This window comes from Rhea pennata, chromosome 2, assembly GCF_028389875.1.
Source record: "Rhea pennata isolate bPtePen1 chromosome 2, bPtePen1.pri, whole genome shotgun sequence".
NCBI lineage: Eukaryota > Metazoa > Chordata > Aves > Rheiformes > Rheidae > Rhea > Rhea pennata.
The window spans coordinates 150073619-150096154 of record NC_084664.1 but is presented as its reverse complement, the minus strand read 5'-3'; the positions used below and the strand labels follow the sequence as shown (position 1 = coordinate 150096154).

At 42.8% G+C, this 22536-nt stretch overlaps 1 protein-coding gene across 2 annotated transcripts in view; it reads left to right on the top strand.

Annotated features, from left to right (window-relative positions):
• Positions 1-8521: 8521 nt before the first annotated feature.
• SAMD12 (sterile alpha motif domain containing 12) overlaps positions 8522-22536 on the top strand; it is a 169264-nt gene continuing 155249 nt past the window's right edge. For both annotated transcript variants that reach the window (XM_062570568.1, XM_062570567.1), the window contains exon 1: positions 8522-8589. In XM_062570568.1, the coding sequence (XP_062426552.1) occupies positions 8577-8589 (13 nt within the window). In that variant the 5' untranslated portion in view covers positions 8522-8576. The remainder of the gene's footprint in view (positions 8590-22536) is intronic.

Here is a 22536-nt window from a genome sequence, read left to right as displayed (position 1 = left end):
GAATAAAAGCACTTTAGAAAACACAAGCCATCTGTGATGTTAAATGCAATTATCTGATTTGCCTTAGTAAATGCCCACAAATCACTACTAACTAGTTGAATTTTTCATCACTGCACTGAGCCATTCACAAGCAGATAAAGGTCATAATTTCTAAGATGTTATCAACTCTAAGCTTTATTAAGTTATTACTATCTGCAAATCTCCATCCAAACTCAGCAAACAGAAGGATTTTAAAGAAAGAGACAGGTCATTTTTTTTTTAGGTTTGACCTTCAGAGGATCACACTAGTTCTGTTATTACACTGAAGCCTATGCAGTATTGACTGCTATTTACAGCCTTGTCCTACTGGCGTTGAGCTAAGTGACAAACATTACCACTGTTAAAGGTCAGATCCCAAGTTCTGTGCTCCATATTCCCATTTGTTAGAGCTTCTGTACATTGAGAATCCTCTAGATATGCCTTTTCCCCCCATTATCTAGTAATTTTGCCCAAGCAGCATTTTATGCAAAGCCACACTGTGAATTCAGGCTGCCAGAGGCCAGAAAATCTCAGACAAAGCCATTGTGCTTGTACAAATTAAATATTCTGGTTGTATGGAATAAGTCCACAGTGCTCAGGATGTATCAGCCCTAATGTGCATGTACAGTTTATGTTCTAGATATGCTAGACTCTCTACAGATGTACATGACCTACATTGCACAAGCTCATGCGTTTACCTCTGCAGAAACCCAGTAGAGCTATGACATTACTAACTATAACTTTGTTTCTCAGATGTTATTTGCATGTATGCCAAAAGATAGCAGTATGAATGTTATATCTCCACTATCCCATTAAGAATAGCTGCATGTGTTGTACATTACCCAAATCTGAGCATACAGAAGCTTCATGATACAATCATTGCACCTATGTATGTCTAACATACATAATGAGAGGGGGCTGAATGCTCAACTGCTAAAAATCAGCATAGAATCATCAAAACAGGGATAAAGAGAAGAGCAGGTTCAGGGGGGATCTTATAAATGTTTATAAATATCTGATGGGAGTGTGTAAAGAGGACGGAGCCAGTCTCTTCTCAGTGTTGCCCACTGAAAGTACAAGAGGCAAAGGGCATGAATATAGGAAATTCCATTTAAACACATTAAAAAAAGTTTTTTTTTTTACTGTGAAAGGTGGTAAAACATTGAAACAGGTTTCCTAGAGAGCTTGTGGAGTCTACTCTCGGAGATATTCAAAACCTAGCTGCACATAGCCTTGAGCAACCTGCCCTCTTTGGCCCTGCTTTGAGCAGTGGAGTGGACTAGACAATCTCCAGAGGTGCCTTCCAACCTCAGCAATTCCTTGGTTCTGTGATTGCAGGTTACTGAGACCATTGAATTATTCTAGACCACCACAAATTCCATTTCGGCAAATAATAGCAAAAGTCATGGTTGTTTAAAAAGTTACCCAACCATACCAGCTCAGTCTGCCAATTGGTCACATCAACCTGCCAGAGTAGGTTTTTCTTCATAAATGTCTAGCTGTTTACATACATGTCTCCTATTAGCTCTGTCTCCCTCATTTTCTTTGAGGAACACCTATTGCATAAGGCTCAATTTGATCCTGTGATTCACACTCCAGCCGAGAGCAAGGAGGGCACTCAGTGTGTTACTTTTCTCTGAAGAAAGGGGACCCAAAACATTTTTCAGGAAACTGGAAATCTCAGTCATTTTTCTCAGATCTCCAGTTGGAACCCAGCTGGGGCTATCACTGAAACAGTCAAGTTCTGCTTTGGTGTGAGGAACACTCCTTTGGCTTTTGTCAGTGATGGAAAATGCTAACAATGCAATATAATCTTCTAAGTTTTGAACACCTAATATAGGAACCTGCTCCTGTTCTTTGTGCATTTTAAGCTTCCTACATACAAGTTGCCATTTACACATGGAAGAATAAAAAGTAAAGAAGTATGGACCATGCATGCCTGTGTCTGGATTTCCGAATGCAAGCAGGTCATAAAGCCTATATGGTGGAAAGAAGTTTCAATATGTGCATACAAATCTTTTAGACAGTTTTGGCATTCTTGCTCATGGTGTCTGCTTTATCACTATGATTTGCCTTTAGCCATTTTGTATCTGCTCTTGAAAATTTATGCACTAGCAATTACATACACATCTTTGTAGAGCTTGTACTTTTTGACCACCAAGAGTATAGTTATCATGCGTGCCCTGTTGGAGGGGAAGATTGGTTTATTAATACATCTTTCTCCAGCTATTGCTGTCCTAGCTGAAAACACCACTGTACTCAGCTCCTCATCCCTAGCACAGTTACACAGTGCTGATCCCTACGATCTGGCAGAGCATGTGATCACACTCTCATCTGCTTCAGTCAAAATAAACTTGGTTGGCCACATTCTTTTGTAGAAGTTGCAGAAGTTAACCCAGCTCACTTTAAACAAAAAGATCAGGAAGCAGAAAGTGAACAGATAGGAAAGAAAGTGGTGTATAAGAGTACAGTGACAAGCAGATGTGGGCAGAAGCATCGGGTAACTCATCTTACAGGCACAGCTGTAAACAGAATATGCTTAAATGAGCTGGATGAAGAAGTCAGTCATGGTAGTGTACTCTGCACTGCAAGACAGGCTGGAGCTGCGATAACAGATGTGACTGAAACCTACACTGAGTCTCAGAGGAGGCACAGTGACAAGGAAAGAGCTCTTCTTGACACAGACGAGAGCATGATCACCTCCCTCTGAACACATAAATTTGGTATCAAGTGTGTCGCACCTCTAAAAATCTACAGGCTCATGCCAGAGAAAGAAAGCACTACCTTCACTTGCTTGTTCTCACCTCATGCTGCCCAGTTCCTAGCACACACAAACACAAGTCACACAGTGTTCGAGAGCAGGGAACTGACAGGAGTTACACTCAATAGGTTTTATGCCAGGTTACTTTTCAGTAAAAAGGAAGACTTGCAGGCTAAAGACAACAGCAGAGGACATGGAGAAGTTAAACCACTGGTTTACACAGGAGTCCTAGCTCACAGTAACTAAGACTGTCCATAGGATCACAGCATAATTCAGACTGAAGGAGAACTCGGGAGGTCTCCAGACCAATGTCCTGCGCCAAGCAAAGCCAGCCATGAGAGCAGACAAGGTTGCTCAGGGCTTTATCCAATCAGGGCTTGAAAACCTCGAAGGATGGAAGCTGTCTGGGCAACCCGCTCCAATGCCCAACTGTCCACACAGCAAAAAAACGTTTTCCTTCTACGCAGTCTGAAACTCTCTCATTTCCATTTATGCCTATTTTCTCCCAGCCTCCCACCATGTATCACAGTGAAAAGCCTGGCTCAAAAAGTTGTCATCCAAGACAGCCATAGCTATGGTCCAAGTATCAAGCCCCACTGCTGATGCGGTAACTCTTCTGCTGGAAAAGTTGTCACAAACTAGCTTCAGGAGGAAAATATGTGGCGTGTTTCCAAGTTTGCATAAAACTTTTATCTGGTTTATCACAAAATAATGTATGAATTAAACAGCTTATCATGTCATTTGAAGATGGCAACAGTCTGTACCACTCTCTGGGCATGACTTAAAACAGATGTTACCAGAGAGTAAAATTAACCTTACACTCATAAAAGGTTAGATATTTTGTATATAGGCAGACTACTGTCAGCCCCAGACACATAAAGATCGTAGGATTAACTCATCCACTTCTCTTTCCCAGTTTTCTATAACAAGAGATAACCCCCCCCCATGAATCTGAGTATTCTGAGTATTCTAAAACTCAAAATTGGAAATTTTTCTTTGCAGCGGGGAGGGGAACACATTGATTAGACAAGATTTTCATTTTTTAATCTTTATTTTAAAAAATAAATCAACTATTTGAACAGAAAAATAAGAGAAACACTGGAATTGATGATAAAATACACTTTGAATATATCAAAAGCTTCTGCCTAGTATCTCTTCTCAGTCTCCTGCAGACTCCCATATGCACTTCAGGCAGTATTATGGATTAATGATTTATCACACAAGACATTTTTAACAATAAGGGAATACAGCTGTGTAATATAGAGAATACTCAAAACATATTTAGCCAATAGTACATATACAGAACATCAATTACACAATTAAAAAGTAATGTGTTGTGGCAGAATATTATTTTATATTTATAAAGCGTTAGGAGGCAAGATTCTAAACAAGCCAAGATTACTACACTATTAAAACCTGCTTTCCAGTGCCTTAATAACATATTGTTGAAATAATATTACATCTATTTTATGGAAGTTTATTATATCTTTGGGCAGACTACCACCTCCCTCCCTCCTTACAGCAAAAAGCACTGCATATTATATGCAAATAAATGTTAAAGTATTGAATAGCTTGTCTGAAGTCATCTTCAGACCCAAAAAACTGCTTCTGAATATAATTGTTTATAACATGTAGTAGAACTTGGTTCATTCTGTGATGATAAGACTGGATCCACACAGGCTTAAGAATCTGTTTTAATGGATCAAAACATGGGACCTAAGTCTAAAAATCAGTTTCTCTCCTTTTCTCATATGCTTAGTTGAATTACGGGGCACATTTTTTCTTTTAAAACCAAACCCCTACAAAACATTAATAAGATAAAGTTGGATATGAAAAAAGATCAACATCGCACACAGCATTTTATCACCTCATCTTTCAGGCGTGAGACTCACACCTGAGAGTGTGAGACTCAGCAGGTCTTCTTCTCAGGAAACGCCACTTGCCACAGAAAATCAAATAAGGTAACATATGCAAAACGGAGTGTGCACAGAAATTCCCACCTTCCTCCTCTCACCCCAGATCTGGAACCTCATATCCCTAAGGCTGTTCTTCCAGCCGTACTGCTGGCTTGGAACAAGGAAAAGAGAGGGGAAGTGGGTCTGGAATTCTCTGTTTTCCATTTCCACCACTGAGTTTCCTGCAAACTGCTACACTGCAGTGTCCTTACAGTTTCTGCTCAAACTTCCTTGCTTGTTATTACCAAATGAGAGCAGCTCATGGCCTAGGGTGTGTGCTGAAAGCATGCCTGAAGGTAATGCCCTTCTCTCTTCCACTTTCTCTTTTGGCCTTCGTTGCCTACAGAGGTAGGGAAACAGACTCCACTACTTCTTCCTCATCAATATCATATCTGTTTATATCTATGCATGTTCCTCTCATACTTTTCCACAAGGTAAATGTACTAGGCATCAGTTACCTTTCAAAAAACCCCACTGATTTCCATGGACTGATTCCTTTCAATATGTGAGGCAACTTAAGAATCCAGACACTGAGTTGTTAGGCAGCTGGGATTGTTTTGTAGTAGGGCTACTGTTGCCGCTATCACTATCCTCACTCTGATGACACCTTTGAATGGTTTTAATTTCACCATCACAGCCAAGGCCCATTCAAGTAGATTATGGCCAAAAATGTTCAGTCATGGCTGTGATCCTGTTTGCCTCTGGTGATACCTGACTTGAGGTCGTTGATTTTCAGCTGTTTGTTCAGCTGCTCCTGAAGGATGGCGCTGTGCGTGTGCTTGGGCACCCCAAAAAATTAATCATGTTTAAAAATCCTGGCTCATAACTATGCAGCAGAAGTTTACAGTATCTCACTAATAAGGTCATCAGAAAAGACAAGTGGGGATTTCACTGTTTTACGAAAGAACTTATCAGCACAACAGGTAACTTAAATCTTAATGACTGTTGAATTTTTATAAGGTGAAAGAGGAATAAAAGGAAAAAAATGATGATGTATGATAGTGCAATGATATATACAAACCTAATATCTTGTTTAGACTTCAGAACTCTTCTAGCAGAGCTATGCTGTTGAAAGATGTACTTTGAACTAATGTTAGTTGGCAAAAGCCTTACCTAGATACAATTCCAATGGCTTAGGAGCCTTTGTCAGTATTGCTTATTTAATCTGGTGACCTAAGGCAAAGTACACAGCAAATTGCCTTTTGCTGTTACAAACTGTGTCTGTTTTAAGGAACTTACAATTCTTTTAAGAGAAAGCTTAGAAGAGATATATCTGGAGAAAGACACGGTTAAAAAGAGAAGAAAGCAAGCAAGGAAGTATGATGAGATAGCTGAGTTGAGAAAGCTGGTCTTTCTTTACTCTATAATTTAAAAGGATGTTTTTAGAAAGTTAGCTAGTTCTCTCTGATATTTTTGAAAGCTCTTCTCAAAACAGATTGTACTTTATGATAGATGAATAGAATCAGCTCGCAGCCTCTTTTCTCTAATGAGTGACATACATAAAATTACATTTTGTCTAGTCTTGACCAGAGTTTTAGACATTTTTGGTATTTTAGATATTGTTAAATACTAGGTTTCATCAGCTATTGTGTAACATCAGGTATTAAACACTATACCTCTTAACATCTTCAATGCCCTATTTGCTAGCTAGTCACAGCTATAATTTTCCTGTTCTTTAGCAGGCACAAAGTTGTAATTAAAAACTACAGGGCTTTTTAAAGGGCTTAGTAATACTGTATTCACTGGGGATGTCTTCAGGGCCCATTGCTGAAACGTAGTTACCAGTCAGAAATGCAGCATATTAAAGGAGATAGGACTCCAGCTATCCATGTATGTACTGCTTGAACCCAGAGTCTTAGTAGCAATTCACACTACAGCTTTTAACTCATTCTAAGAAAGCCACGCTATACACATGCATTAACTGGATAACTGCAATACCTTACCTCCAAATATTGCCACTGTTCCATCTGAATGGTTAAATAAATGCATTAGCTTGAAGCAAAATGTCAGCAAAATCACAAAAGTTTATGTGGTGCTGTTGAGAAAAAATTGTCCAAGGTTTTCTGTGTGTATAACATACGTTTGAAAACTGTGAAGCCTGCAACACCCTATTATTCTGACAAAGAGTGCCTGAGTATTTGCGTATTTCATCGAATACATGAGTTCTGGTAAGTGGTTGTACTGAAGTTGGAAATATCAGCATATTCTCACGATCATTGTTATTTATAATGCACTGTAAGTATGCATAGTGCTTCACAGATACATGAAAGACAAGAGTACTGCTCCAGGGAGCTTGTAGCTTGTCTCATATACAATACAAAGGCTAACAGTTCAAATGCGTATGAGAGCAAAGAGCAAGTGAGATCTTCAGGGCAAAATTGGTAATAGAAGGTTTCAAGAAAGTCTTGTGCTTTAAAGTTGTCTTGTGTAGCATTTAATTTTCCTTCATAAAATAAATGACAAACACCTAGTTTTATTTTAATTACTTTAGATATTTTAAGAATGTCAGAATACATGGGGTTTACTGATTTGCACAGTGCATGTTCTTGCACCGTGATTTGAACTAATGGATGTTTTTTTTCCAAAATCAAGCTGTCTTGTGAAAACTTGTGATAAAAAAGAAAAAGAATGTGTGAAAATGTTTTCACACTCTACCCCTATATGCCCGTGTATAGTCAGTCCCTTGGCTGTTGTCCTCTTGGTTGTAGTGGTGACCTAACTTTGGTGAATGAAGGAACTCACAGACTATTTCTGGATAGGTTAGTATGTGTTAACACATTTGAAAGAAAGAAAGAGGTATTTTTGGAGGAGAAAAATCTTTATAGCCCATTTGATATTTCACAATGAAATTAGAAAACATACAACCCAAAACTTTTTCAGAAACAAACATTTCAGGACAGAATGACAGCATTCTTGGTACAGGATTTGGGAGGTGTTGAAGTAAACTCAGCGCTCAGTTACTGGCTCCCTGATCTCCTTCGATTTTTGGATTTGTAAGAGGATATGGCCTGTCAGAGTCGGACACAATAAAGATGATAGAGGGAGAAAGACTGAGTCCTTCACAGGTGCTGCAATACCCAGAGATGCTGAACGGTAGGAAGTTAATTATGCTTTTTCTGTGCCTTTCCTTTCTCCCAGGAAAATCTTCCACTGTATGAGTGGGAGAATATGGGACAAAGATCTTGGTCACAGGAGAGCTGCAAATTGGGCTCAGATTCAGGCTGGAAACTGCTGGGAACGATGATGACTGAAATACCTCATGAAATGGCTTTCTATTGACGAAATAACTAGCAGAAGCTTCTGCACAACTATTTATTCTCACATCTGGCCTGCTTTCACACGAACTAGAAGGCCCGAAGGCTTCACGGGGCCCTCCCCGTACTGCGCTAGACCACTGCCACCAGTTCAGGTTCCCGCGACCTGCACTGTGCCCGCTGCCACAGAGTCCTCCACAGGTGGACCGCGGGTGGCCCCGAGGAGAGGGGCCGAGGACGCAGCACCGAGCACCCGGGTCACCGGCGGAGCCGCCGCCTCTCGCCACGCGCCCACGATGAAACCGGCGGCGGCGCGCGCGGGGGGGAACGGCGGCGGCGCGGGCCGGCTCGGACCGGCTCGGGCCGGCGCGGCTGCCTGGGGCCGGGACTACGTTTCCCAGGGTGCCGCGGGGCGCGGGCTGCGGCCCCGCCCGCCTGTCAGCGGCAGCGCTGCAGGTTGCTCGCCGCGGCTGCAGATGAGCGGAGCGAGCGCGCGGCCGGGGGGGCGGCGGCGGCGGCCGGGGCAGCGTGGCCGGGAGCGGGGTTGGGAGGGCGGCGGCGGCCGGGGCGCTATGCGCCGCTAGGAGGATGGCGGTGGAAGGTAAGGGCTCCGCGTCCCCTGCCTGCCGCCCCCGGGGTCCCTCCCCTGTCTCCTCCCCCGGGCACTCACCTGCGCCGCGGCGGGCCCGACCCGTCCGGCGAGAGGGGGCGCCGCGCCCGCCCCCGGCGCCCGAGCGGGCGGCGGCGGCCGCCTCGCCCGCGAGGCACCCGGCGCGGCCGCCCCCGGCGCTCCGCCTGCCCCGGCCAGGTGGCGCCGGCCCCGCGGGCGCGGGCGAGGCCCGGGGCTGCCCTGCGGCAGCCGCAGGCTTCGGCCCGGCAACTTCCCGGAGGTGCCGCCTCTGCCCGGCCAGGGCGGCCGCGCCGCCTCCCTCCGGACGGCCCCGGCGCGGTGCCAGCCGAGGCGCCGCGCTGCGCGGCGGCGGAGCTCTGCCAGCCGGGCGGCCCCCGCGGCCGGGCTGCCGCCGCCGAAGTGCGGGAGCCGGCGGCCGGGCCCCGCGAGGTGCCGGCGCTCCCGGGCGGGCCGGCGGCGGCCGCCGTGAGCCCCGAGGCGACCGCTGGCGGGGTCCGCCGGAGGGCGCCGGGCGGCTGCGGCGCCCCGGCGGGGATGCGCGTTTCCTCTCTGGGGGGCACCGGCGGGGTGAAGCAGGATGTGCGGGCGAGGGCAAATCCCCCTTTCTTCCCTGCTGTTGGCTTCTGACGTTCGCTCGCTCTTCCAGTGCTCCGGCGTGATGCATTGAGGGCTCCTAGGTTTGGGTCCCCTGTTGCTCCCTTCTCTGACCTCAGCAAAGTTTCAGAAGTCCCTGGTGTGAAACCAAGCCATCTGTCCTCATCGTCCTGTGCTTAATTTGGGATCTATATATGGTTTTTTTGAGTGCTCATCTTGAGACAGTCTTGAGCTTTTTTTTTTCAGAGGTGGTGAGATCTGTCGCTCTACCTGAGACCACTGAAATCATGCTGAAGTTGTCTTTTGCTGGGTACCCGAAGATGAGCTGCGTGTTTGAGTGTCCAGCTAAAACTGTGGATACTGAAGCCAGTGGACAGCTCAGCACCTCTGAAAACCAACTCTATAGGCCAACTCAAATCAGAGTAAATAAGACCACTAGCTATTTCTTAAAAGGTGTCTGCGTACATCCAAAGTCCGTCCCAAACCTTACGCCTTTTCATGAGTCCAGTAGTTTCCTTATGCACAGGCCACTTTATTGAATAGCATTTTGAAGACTATAATGATACAATGAAAGAAGCTAGTGGTCCTGGAAAAAAAAAGTGCTGCTCCTTCTGTGGAAAAAGACTGAGCAATGTGAACAGGTCATGCATGCCTGATAGTGGGAAAGTAAATGGACTGCCATGCACCAGATGGTTTACATGCCAGTAGCAACCCCTATTTTAGTGTACTGTCTGTATTCGCTTGAAGTCCTTCTCAGTTTGTTTGCTAGATTCTTTCGGGTCTGTAATAATTTCTGTCATATCTGCAGTGTCTTCCATCTGAGAATCTCTAAAAGCTTTGTAAATATTAATGAAAGAAAGCTTTGCTAAAGCTTTGTGAAGCGGTGTTTCTCCCTCAGAGGATATGGGCTTTTTTTCCTCTTTAACCCTTTCTTTCTTTATTCTTCCACCAGGATACGTCTCTGTTGCAGTGTCTCAAAATAGTTCCACTTGCCTGTATTTTCCTCTTTCTCTCCGCATTTTAATTTTTCTCCCAAGAGTTTCTTGCAATCTTACTACCATGTAATTCTGTTCCCCTCACTAGCACAGCAAGATGACTGCTTACTTCTCCAGGAAAAGTAGCTGCATGACTGTGACTACTCTGTGAATGCAACGTGTGCATGTATAAGGCCTATTCTTATCCATAATTTTCTGTTGGGACTATGATTCTTTGTGTGACTTGCTTTTATCTTAATGCATTCTTCGCAGTATCAGAGTCATGGGTGTGGACCATGTTCTTTTCATGAAATGTGCCTTTTGGCAGGTGACACATGACATTACAGCTTCTGTTTGGGAAGCTGAGAGGTTACTTGTCCCTCACTGCTCCAGTCTCCACAGTGTGTGGGTTGAGCTCTGCAAAAACTAGACGAAAGTAAAATTGCTGTGGAATTTTCTAACATGATAGAGTTTTGTAGAAAAATGCCAATTCGCTCATTTTTGAAATGTTTTGGACTTAAGATACACAGACTGCTTTTTTTCAGTTGTTTTGTTTGTTTGTTTTCAGTGCAATAATGTTTTCCTGGTTTTGTGTTTGGGATCTTGAGAACATACCCTGCTGTATGTCAGACCTGGGCGCTTGGAAATACAGAAAGCCTAGAAAAGTCTGGCTCAAGCAGAGGTTATCTGGCCTTCCAGTCTCTGCAGTACTTAGGTGGGAGCCTGGGTAGGGTAGGCTCTGTGGGTCTTCAGCCCTTTTCTATGAAGTGTCACAAGGCTTTCAGGCAGCTGGGCAAACTGGCTTTTGGTGCTATTAATGCACTAATGGCCGATTCTAGGGTTTAACTGGTCCCTGGAGGGGGTCTCTAGGTACGAGCGAACCACAGATCCTGGAGAATGGGAGTTTCTGGCCAAAGTTGACATCTATTCCCTGACCAGCCCTTTGCACTTCTTAGTGTGAGCCCATTTAGATGGGAGCACGGCCAAGGCAGGTTTATTTTTAGACCTAACAGTTTTGATGATGTTCCTTTAAGTGTTTTTTTTTCCTTCTAGTGAGAATGAAAGAACTAGGTCAGAGTCAGTAGAAAAAGGCTTTTGATCTTTGCTACAGTGTTCTCAAAAACATTTTTCTTCTTGCTCTTGTGCAGTGGAGGTAAAGGGGGAGAGAAATGTGTGATATTTTCCCCATGTTTATTGCATAGGAAAGCAAGAGACTGACAGCACCAGCCAGATAACATATGGATGCAGGTAATCCCACACAGTTATGTCATATCCCCCGCAGGTCTGACCTGTGGTACCCTTGAGATTCCTGAGTGAAAAAAACGCTAGTTATATCATGGAGTGGTTTCATAGTAAGTTTAGTCTGCCACTTTTATCTTGTGTATAGGCTTTGGAAAGTATATAAATATATTAATTACTAGTCTTCTCTTAAAGGTTAACAAAAAGTTAGTTCTCTACTGTCTTGTGACCCTCATTTAGTGGTCTGGTGCTATTGAGACTCTGGATTTGTATGCTAGAGAATATTTTTCATGAATTGGTGTCTTGCTGGCTTAAAGGTGACAGAATAGCTCTGGCCTTGCTCCTCAGTAATCCTGAAAGAGAATAGACTCATAAAGGAGGTTAGAGCCTTCTGGGATGTGGAGGCAATGTTAACTGCTGCAAGACTGATGTTATTTGCAGCCTGTAAGCAACTCACGTCAAAGTAGTCCTGTGAATTTCAGCCATGTGATATATTTGGGTGGAAAGCCTTCAGTGCTTAGCAAACTTCAACCCATATTGAATGTTGCCATGTATTTCCCCAGAGACTTGAGATGCTGTGAGCTCATAAGCTTGCTATGCCAATTCTGCCAAGGATGTTAAAGTGAGTTTAGGACCATCAAAAGGACAACTTTGATGTTAGCGTAGGTACCTGTTATGCTGTTCCAGGGTGTGCCCAGAATTACAAAAATCTTGACAAGTATTAAGATACTCAACCTTGCTTTATTTCTGTACACATTCCAGGCTCAGGCTAGATGCACCTACACTTAAGTTTCCAGGCAATCTGATCTAATAGGTGTGTTTTCAGCACACCTAATTGCCTGTGGAGCAAAGAAGTCACAAATCCTGTCACTGGAAAACGGCATGTGCTTCCATCATTTCTTGTGTTTTCTCTAATAGTTCCCAACTGCTCCTTAGCTTGAGGGACACAAAGAACTGCCAGCAGGGCTGAGATAAGTCTACCTTTCCAGTTGAAACTATCACATTGGATTGTAGCGGAGGAGACTGATAGGACCAGTGGTGGAGGCATACAGAGGGCAGGGAAGGGGAAGACTTGAGTTCCTTTGCCTTTGATCACAATACTGTTTCTCTGTATTATTTAGTGACCATTTACTGCAAAAATGCATTAAGCTGTTATGGGTATTCGTACATAAGTCTCTTCCCATCCCCTTCTGTTCGGCAGTCTTAGTCTTGGGTTACAGCATCTTGTCCCTTCTTTCTTGCTCAGCAACAGCCTAACTTCAGAAGATGGGTCTTGCCTTCATGCCCCCTCTTCAGTGTGCATACAGCTTGGTGGTAAAACATAGTCTTCTGCCTTGAACCACTTCTTAGAGTTTGCCCTCTGGGTTACTACCTTTAAAAAGTCAACTCCATTGCAACTCATTGCATCTGTTTGTAAAAGTCAGTGCTCTCTCAGCTATACCCAAAGGAATAATGTAGCTGTGTAAGTCCAGGAGTCTGTTTTGGACTGCAAATTCTTTGCTTAGGTACCCTAAGCATTGTATAGGGAGCCTGTGAGCTGAAGTTCAGGAGGTGCATTCCATTCTGGCAAGCAGATACCTCCAAATTAAGCTTTGGCTACAAAGAATGTCACTACACTGAAGTTTCTTTGGTTCATCTAGGCTGAGTAGCAGGTGGATATGACTGCTGATTAAATGGTCATTTTTCCCTTCCTTCTTGAGACTTTCTTTGAGAGGTTCCAGCATGGTAGGTAGCATTCAAGAAGGCTGTGTAGTTTTGTTTCTCTCGAAGGCAGCACAGTGCATGAGGCCAGGGCCAGCTGTGCAGATGCCAGCCTTTTGTGCTTCTGAGCATTACTGTATCACATGGGATATCATAGGAGAGCAGCAGTGAGAAATCAAAGAAATCACTGTAGCTAAGTGGTGAGTAAGTGCAGAGTTGCAGATCGATGCATGCTGTTCAGCTCATCACTCTGGAGAGGATTCTGTCCAAGAAATTTGAAGGCTTGCAAGTGGGTGCAGACTTAGGTATCTGGATAGCACCATGAGCTATGGTCCTGCCCATGGGACAGCTAGTTTGCAGAGGTAGGGCAGCTGGAAGAATACTGGTCAGTGCACTGAGCAGTACACTGTTCCTGTGTTTGATCAGTTCTCACGTAAAGAAATGTTTTGTTGTGTTGGGGTTTTGTGTTTCAGTTTATGTCCATTGCCTCTTGTCCTGTCACTGGGGGCCACTGAAAAGAGTCTTGCTCCATCTTCTTTGCTCTTGCCTCTCCACATATTTGTACATATTGCTAAGATATCCCCCTGTATCTTCTCTTCTCCAGGCTGAACAGTCCTAGGCCAGAAAATGGAGTAATTTTGAAGTCTTCTGAAACTATCTAGTTGGTGATAATCAAAATAGAAAATTTCAGGAACTATGAGAAAGAGTTTTCAGAACAAAGCAAAAACCTTTGTCTCTATATTGTTCCATAGTGCTCTTGTATTTTGAATGCTTCATGCAGTTTTGCTTGTCTCAAAAGAGACATTATAGGACTGGAAAGAGTACAGAAAAGGGCTGATCAGGGACATGGAATATTATCTAAGAGAGATCAGGAAGATTATGGTTCTTCAGCTTAGAAGAGACATGACCAAAAAGAGAAGCATTAGACATTGAAAAATGTTTTGGAGAAGGTGAAGAAGGAACTAGTTCATAGTGCACAACAATTAAGCTGTAGGGCTGTGTGCTTAAAATAAGCTTTTCATACAACACACAATTGCCTAGGCACAGCCTTCAAGCTTGAGACACTCGTAGTTTGCCTAGGAAAGATCAATTGATGTACAATCTTCTCTCACATTGTTTCCTTAAGCAATGGCTTACTGGGCTGACTGTACTTTTAGTCTGGCCGAACCTGATCATTTTTATGGCATAATTTAGTTCATCTTGTCTGCATCCAGGGCAGCTTCACTCATCAATGAAGCAGAGCAATTGTAGATTTGGATTAAGTAACTGAGAGCAGAATTTGATCAGGACAATCTAGGTAAGCAAAAAGGGATGGGGACTAGGGCACTGAATTACAAACATTTTTACAGCTAGAGTAGTGATATGAGATACATGGAAAAAGAGATGCATATGAACTGATACTGCTGTGCAACAGGGTAACATCAGCTCTATCAGATCAATGGGTTACGGCACAGGAGAAGGTAGAAAGAGTGGAGGGCAGGTCTAGTGTTAGGCTGCAGCTCTAGAAGTGTCACCCAGAAGAGTGACAGTTCCCTATGGCAGGTGCAGTTGCAAACTGCAGTACAGCCCTGCATAAACAGTGTGAAATACGGTCCAAGAGAAACCTTCAGGAAAGACTAAAGCAAATCAGTTCTATGACTTTCACCATCTGTGGCTTATGTCTTGGGTACGTTTTAGGTTCCCTCAGTTTTGGATAGGTCCTCTTCATCTTCAGAAGCATCCTGTGGCAAAAGGACTAGAAGAATGATGAAGGAGTTACGATCAGTGGCTAGATGTTACCCATGTAGCGTGAGCTAAACTCAGCATTGAATAGCAGGTTCATTACTCAACTCTTCAGAGCAATAATTCACCCTAATGTTTGCTACTACTGGGTGAGGCCAGCAGCAAGCAGGTGGGCAGCAGAACTGAACGTGGGTTGAAGTGAACTCCGTGTTCAATTATGTGATCTAAAAACCTTACAAAGAATACCTAACTGGATAGGAACAGGGCTTCACAAAGATATTTGAGGTGGATTTTAACCTCTCTTTAGTGCAGTCTTATTTATCTCTATATAACCTGGAACCTTGGTAGCTCATACTCCTCAGATGAGGCTTCAGATCATTAGTTATCCCACTCGTTTGCTCATTTGCTTCATTTGCTCCCCTCTGCTTCTCTCTCTCTCTCTTTTTTTTTTTTTTTTTTTTTTTTTCCTTTGCTAGAGGGGATTTTAGTTGCATTGGGAGTGATTCTCTGCAAATAACCCAGTAAAAGCAAGAAGCAGACTTTTAATAATGCTGTTTCAGAAACGTGAAGAAAGAAGAATTGTAACGTGTGTAAATAGAAGCTTTCTCCTGTATTTTTCTCTAGCAAAATAATTGCATGCTCTCAGCCAACTGTTGCTACAAGAATCAGCTAGGGTATGGGAGTGAGTAGGATACAGTGGTATGAGTAAGCAGTAGGAGGTGAAGAATTTTGCTGGGGAAAGAAAAGACAACACTTTCCAGGCCTTTTCATTAAATATTTAAGGAAAGGGATAGCCTCAAGGAATGATGAAGGTGACTTTTAAGATGAGAAAAAGCCAGAACTGAAAACAGAAGTCAATTGCTAGATCACAAAATAGTTATGCTAGTGAGGATGTATAGCTATATTTTTCCTTTGCATTTTGATGACTTTGTGCATCATACATGGGATGACAAATACAGCCTGGATTCACGCTGAATTGCAGCCATTTATGTTAGTTTTGTTCAACTTATTCGTCAATGACCTGGATGAAGGTACAGAGTGCTGCCTCAGCAAGGTTGATGAAGACACCAGACTAGGAGATGTGGCTGATACACCAGAAGGCTGTGCTGCCATTCATAGAGACCTGGACAGGCTGGAGAGCTGGGCGGAGAGGAACCTCCTGAGGTTCAACACGGGCAAGTGCAGAGTCCTGCACCTAGGGAGGAATAACTACATGCACCAGTATAAACTGGGGGCTGAGCTGCTGGAAAGCAGCTCTGCAGAGAAGGACCTGGGAGTGCTGGTGGACAGCAAGATAACCATGAGCCAGCAATACACCCTTGTGGCCACAAAGGCCAATGGTATCCTGGGGTGCATTAGTAGGAACGTTGCCAGCAGGTCTACTCAGCCCTGGGGAGGCCACCTCTGGAGTAGTGTTTGCAATTCTTGGCTCCCCAGTACAAGAGAGACATGGAGCTACTGGAGAGAGTCCAGGATAGGGCTACAAAGATGATCAGAGGGCTGGAGCATCTGCCCTGTGATGAACGGCTGCAAGAGCTGGGCCTGTTTACCTGGAGAAGAGAAGACTGAGAAGGGATCTTATCAATATCTACAAATACCTTAAAGGGGAGGGAGTGTCAAGAGGATGGTACTTGGTTCTCGGAGGTACTAAGCAATGGAACCAGAGGCAATGGGTGGAACAAACTGAAACACAGGAACTTCCACCTGAATAGAAGGGAAAACTTCTTTCCTGTGAGAGTGACGGAGCACTGGAACAGGTTGCCCAGAGAGGTTGTGGAGTCTCCTTCTGTGAAGATATTCAAAACCTGCCTGGATGTGATCTAACATGCTCCAGGTGACCCTGCTTGAGCAGGGGGGTTGGACTAGATGATCTCCAGAGGTCCCTTCCAACCTCAACCAGTGATTCCATACATTCAGTAGATATTTGTTTTTATGAAGTAGAACAGGGCAAAGCAGAGGTTTGTGAAGCATGTTTGGGTCAGTAAGCCTCTACTGCAGCAGTTGCCATAATAAAAGATTTGCTTGTGTGCAGCTGATACCTATGTTATGTGCTAGATAGGCTCCCTAGCATTCTGAAAAGGCTTCTGATGTAACACTTAGTGACAATAGAATTGAGTAGTAGTGCTAATAGCACTGGAGATGAAGCATTCTTAAAAATGTAGGTTGTGGTGAAATGAGACTAGCTGATCTCTTGAGAAACAATATTTAGAAGGAGCTTATTAGGTGATTGCAGGTAAGAAATTTGTTTCAGGAACAGTGGAACTGATAAAGCCTTGTTTCTTACCTCATTATATTCTTTATCTTTTCTGTCTCCTTTCTCTGTGCTGTAATACCACCAACTCTCCAGGCATCTGTGTGCTCACTGTGAAATTCTCATTGGGCAAGAAACAGTACTTTATCAGGCATTTGTATAAGGCAGTTAGTTACTGGCAACTGCAAGATATGATGGATACTTTTCTTTCAATGAGAGCACTAATTTAAGTCTCTCCCTCTCTGTCTACTTAGTGATTTTTGTATTTTTCGTATGTTTCCATCTTATCTTCTGTAGCACACTCTCTGACTGCAGATCTGTACATCTCGCAAACGTCTCTGAAATCCTGAAGACTTATCTTTTCAGAAGCTTAGTAAATGCTAGCACAAGCCTTCTAATTAACAAAGGATGAAATTAGTTTACAAAATTAACTACCAGCCATTTTGTACTGTGGTCCATTGTTCAAATTATGTTCCTGTATACAAGTGATGCATATGGTTTATTGTCCTTTATTACTGTGTCCAGTAAGATCCATTCTCCCTTAGCTAATTGCGTATCTCACTATTCCCTTCTTCACCATTATTCTCCTGTTCTCCTGTATCTGTGCAGGATTTGTGGTAGACTTGCCGTACTTATTCTCCAAATCAAACGGTTTCTCAATGAGTTTCCTTGTTACCAGTGTGAATTCAAGATCTGCTTGTATCCACTGTACATTTATTAAAATGGAAGAAGAAAACTCCTCAGAAATAATTTGGCTGTCCGGTCATTTTTTTCTGTTTTTTAACACACATTTCTGTTGTTGTTACAAAAGGCAGAACTTGCATTGGTAAAGTGCCAAGGTCTATCTAGCATAGTGATAATGTGCAGCTTGTCTCCTCAGGTATAACAGTAACTTAGGTTTAGAGTGTTTGCTGATATCTATGAAATGAAAGTGATAAAAAGTGGATATTACCATACATAAAATGAACAGGTAGTTTCTAGTAGAAAATTTGTCTAAAATGCAAGAGTATATCTTTTAACTTAGTAGACTTAAATACATAAAATGCCTGTAGGATGATGGACTTAAAGACAAAGGAAACCTAAATAAGATGATTTCTAATTTGGGGCTTATTGTTCTGTGGAGTAATAGGGAGTATTTAATCTCTCAATGCTTAGGATTTATATAGGCTTCAACAGAAGCTGGAAACTTTTCTGTTCAGTTTGATTAAAGATGAAACTACTGAGTTACTCATTTCCTGATACAGTCCTGATGATGCTCCCTACTACATCAGCTACCTCTTATAGCTGAGGTGAGTGTAGAAGATGCACGTGGAGTGTAATAGATTGTCTAATCCTGTCTCCATTTTTGTGTTAACCTTTGGTTTTAATTATGGGCACCTTCTTTGCTTTTGGATTATTCAAAAGAGCATTTCATCTACAAGAGCAAATGGGGTGTTATAGTAACTGGCATGATACCATATGGGTAACTGCCCAGTTGTTGCCAGCTAGAGATGTTCAGAGCTAGCTGGCATCAGTAGTGCAGTTACTTTAAACTTTGCAGATGATGATTCAGAAGGCAAAAAAGGTTTAAAGCCCCTAAATCTACAGTTACAAACTAAAATGAACAACCTTTCTCTGAACTCTTCATTCCTTTCTGCCTATATCCTCTTTGTACACCTGCCCTCCTTGACCCAGTTCAATGCCTGCTTCCTTTCTGCAGAGCCATCTTTTCTCTTGCCCTTCTGTACATCTCTCAGCTCCCCAAAGATGGAGGGTATATCCCACTGCTTGGAAAACACTTGACGGTAAACTTTATATGTTGTAAGAATTTGTCATTTCTTAAGATGATTAATCTGGTATATGATTAATAGTCCTGATAGAGTCTGGAAAATGAGCAGCTCTATGGAAGGATCTCAGGGGTGCAGCTGTATGCTGCTGTGTGTCCCAAGCCTTGCTGTCTATGTCTGTCTGAGCTTTAAACTCAAACCTTGCAGCTCACCAACAGCAGTACTTTGCAAGGCAAAGCTTTTGGCACAGCTTATTTATAATTGCTCGGTGCTGTTTTTTGATGGTGACTAATAGAAGCAAACAGTTAGGCACATGCACTACTTTGACAAAGTACTTTAAGACTTCAGCCTTACAGGAAGTTCCTGATAATTAGTCCACATGTTATCTATACTGAAGTAGAAGATATCATGCCTGATTCAGGGCTGCTTGGCTGTGTAAATGCTACTGATTTTTTGGCCATTAAATTGGCAGATTCGAGAAATAAAGATAGGCAAAATCTTGAAGGCACTTCCTCAGCATGTTGCGAGCATTCCAGCATGTTGCCAGCAATGGGGATGTTATTGTAATAAAATGCATTCAGGCAGCAAAGCGAGTTGAACAGAGGATTACAAAGCCCCTCACAAAGAGCAGTGCCTGCCACTTCCCAAGCAGTCAGGACCAAAAGCTGCTCATAGAAGGAGGAACCAAGGACACAGTACACCACAGAAAATGAAAAAGGAAATCTGACATCTGCTGAAGGAACAACTCTGCGTTAAACTTCCACTGGCAGGGCTTTGAGATGCAAGTAGTTTTGTATTACCTCTCAGCCACGCTCAGCAGGTTTGTTTGATTTTTCCATCAGAATCCTGCAGCTCAGTTCGCTTTACCAGAGGGGGAAGTTGCTGGGAAAGGGACTTAGAAGCAAGAATCTGTCAAAGCATTGTTTTATTTCCTACAGCACTGGCTGACTCAGCAGGTGTTACCAAGTGGCAACAGGAACAGCAGGTAGGATTCCTTCAGAGCTTGGTCTACAGGTGCAGGTGGTCCAAAATGACAGGTCAGTGGAACTATGCTGACTTGCATCAGCTGGAGATCCTATAGGGAGAAGCCAGTCAGGCTCTCAAAACTGGAAACTGGCTGATGAGGCAGACAGGTTATTTGAAAGCATTGTATTTGTTCATTCCTGTGAATAGCTTTCTGCCAGATAAAGTAGTCAAAATAATTCTAAACCTGATGGTAATTTTAAAGACGATCTCTAGCTTTTGTTTTTAATCCTGTTTTTTAATATTGTAGAGGTGGTAACAACTACTTAGGTCAGATGTAATCTCTACACTAAATCTAATTTAATGTATTTTAGAGATACTCAAAACTACCAATGAATTTAAAACTTCTGGAAGTATCAGAAGGGTTTTCAATGTGGACATCTCTTCCTTGTTTGGTGTAAGCAGCCATCTTAGTTTAGAACTAGATCTTTATGTGAATATCTCCCTGAATCCTTGACTAGCTAAAGCGGACTATAAATGCTATCAAACAAAAACCCTGGGGATGTTCTTTGACTACTTAGTTTTGAAAGGCAGCTCATAGAAGCTTGTAGAAACCTAACTGAACAAGTTAACTGCCTAATTGAACAAGCTGACTGCAGAATTTTGCATGGCTGGAAATTTGGCTGACCTTTGACAAAGAATCAGGCAAAGATGGAACAGACAGGTACAGTGAGACCTGCAACCCAAAGGTCTTGCATGATCTCCTTTCCTGGAAAGACTTTATAAATCTTCATGAGCTTCAAGTAGATTCAAGATGACAAAAAAGACTTTTGGATCCTTTATATAGGGTCCCTGTTATAATTTTAGATGTATTGACTAACTTCTCTTTCTCAACTATGTGGCATTTTAATGATGAGACTAGCAGGTGACTTAGATGGATTTATCTCCTAGTATTGTACAACAAAATCTTTGGTATGAGTATACAAAATGGAGCTTGTTTGCAAGTGTTTAACATTTGAAAGTTTTCTAAGGTTTGTTAGAGGTTGGATGGATGGCTCCTGTCTCTGCTTTTTGTCTCTAAAGAGCAAAAGCTAGCACATGACTGATGCACAGAGAACAGGACAGATGAGTAAGAAGATGCTATTTTTACTCGATCACTTTTCAGAATAGAGCAATTGTTATTGAATGTAACTCAAGCACTTGCCAAATATGCTTTAATGTAGTCTTAATTGATCTGCTTAAAATTTTAAGCAGCCAGCAGTATTCCCACTGAAACAAGTGGTTATGAAATGTTTGACACAGTAGGCAGTGGAGTGCACTGAGGCAGCAGTTGATCATAGGTTTATCTGCTAAGCCTTAGGCCCACAGATGGAGAGGCTAAGACTTTCCATCTGCCCTTGCAAAACTCTTTGGATGTTTCAAGACTATCTTTTGAGAAGCCTCTGAGGCTTTTCTCAGGACAGGGTTCATAGAAAGTATCCTCTAGTAAAATGCGAGGCATGCCCCTAGATGCCAGTAGCTTACTATTGCTCTTGGTGACTTTTTAACGACATCAGGCGTGCTCAGACAAGCTGTCTCTTGGCTGCTTGCCATCAGTGAGGCAGACGTATGGGAGGAAGGCAGCTAGGGAAGTATAGCATTTGTGCTGCCCTGAGAACTCTCCATTGGGACGGCATATGCATGCCGTAGGCATCTGCGTGGGTACCAACTTCTGCCCACACAAAGCGTCTTCTGGAAGGCAACAAATTCTCTTGCTCTGTCTACTGAAAAAGGACTTGGGTTTGTATTCTAGCCTATGAAAAAAATATACTTAGGGTATTGTTTTGTTTCTTCTCTAGTTTTTTTAGGGCAAACATGGTCATCTTTCCATTCTGGATGTTCCATCTATTGTTTTCTCACAGAATTTCAGACTTCTGTAACTTGACGGATCTCAGAAGCCTTTTCTTGAAAGTTCTGGAAAAGCAGATGTCTTCAGGCCAGTTCAGAGCTTAGAAATAAGCTATACCACTGAGCTAGGAGTACAAGAGCTTTTAAGTACCTTTGTTTTAAGTAATGTCTGGTTTTCTAAAAGTAATCTGTGGATGTGTGTCATTGAGTCTGCCAGCAAAATTCCTCATGTAGCCAGTGCTGTGCAGACAGAGCTATACAGAACATCCATCTACCCGCAGCCCTCCAGAAGAAAATTACCACCACAGAAAGTTTTCAGTCCAAGTTCAGTAACAATTGCTGGGAAGCACAAAGAGAAAGATGTTACCAGCTGTTAGGTGGGTTTTTTAGCACACTGTTTAGTCAGGACATTGGGGATAAGAGAATTTCAAAGTGATCTGAAACTGGATAAAGAGTTACTGAGACATGCGGATGATAGACTATATAGAAGAATATTAGAAGGGGTTCTGTTTCAAAATCTAATAATACTATTGATATCTAATGGTATTAGGCTGATACAATTGACTCATTTAAAGGCAGAGTTGGTGTCTTGATAGATTTTTAAAGTCTGGGAATTTTAAGATTGGTTTGATATGGTAGAATGAAGAGGTGCAGAGAAAGTAGGAATATTGCCAAAGTGGTGGTATAAGGAAAATGGTCTGATGCAGAGGGTGTGTTGATATCAGCCAAGGTCAGCGCGAAGAGAGGTAGGAACCTAAACAAGTATTTTAGCAAGAAATTTCTGTGTCTGTAGTAAGTGAGAATCTTTTCCAGGAGAATG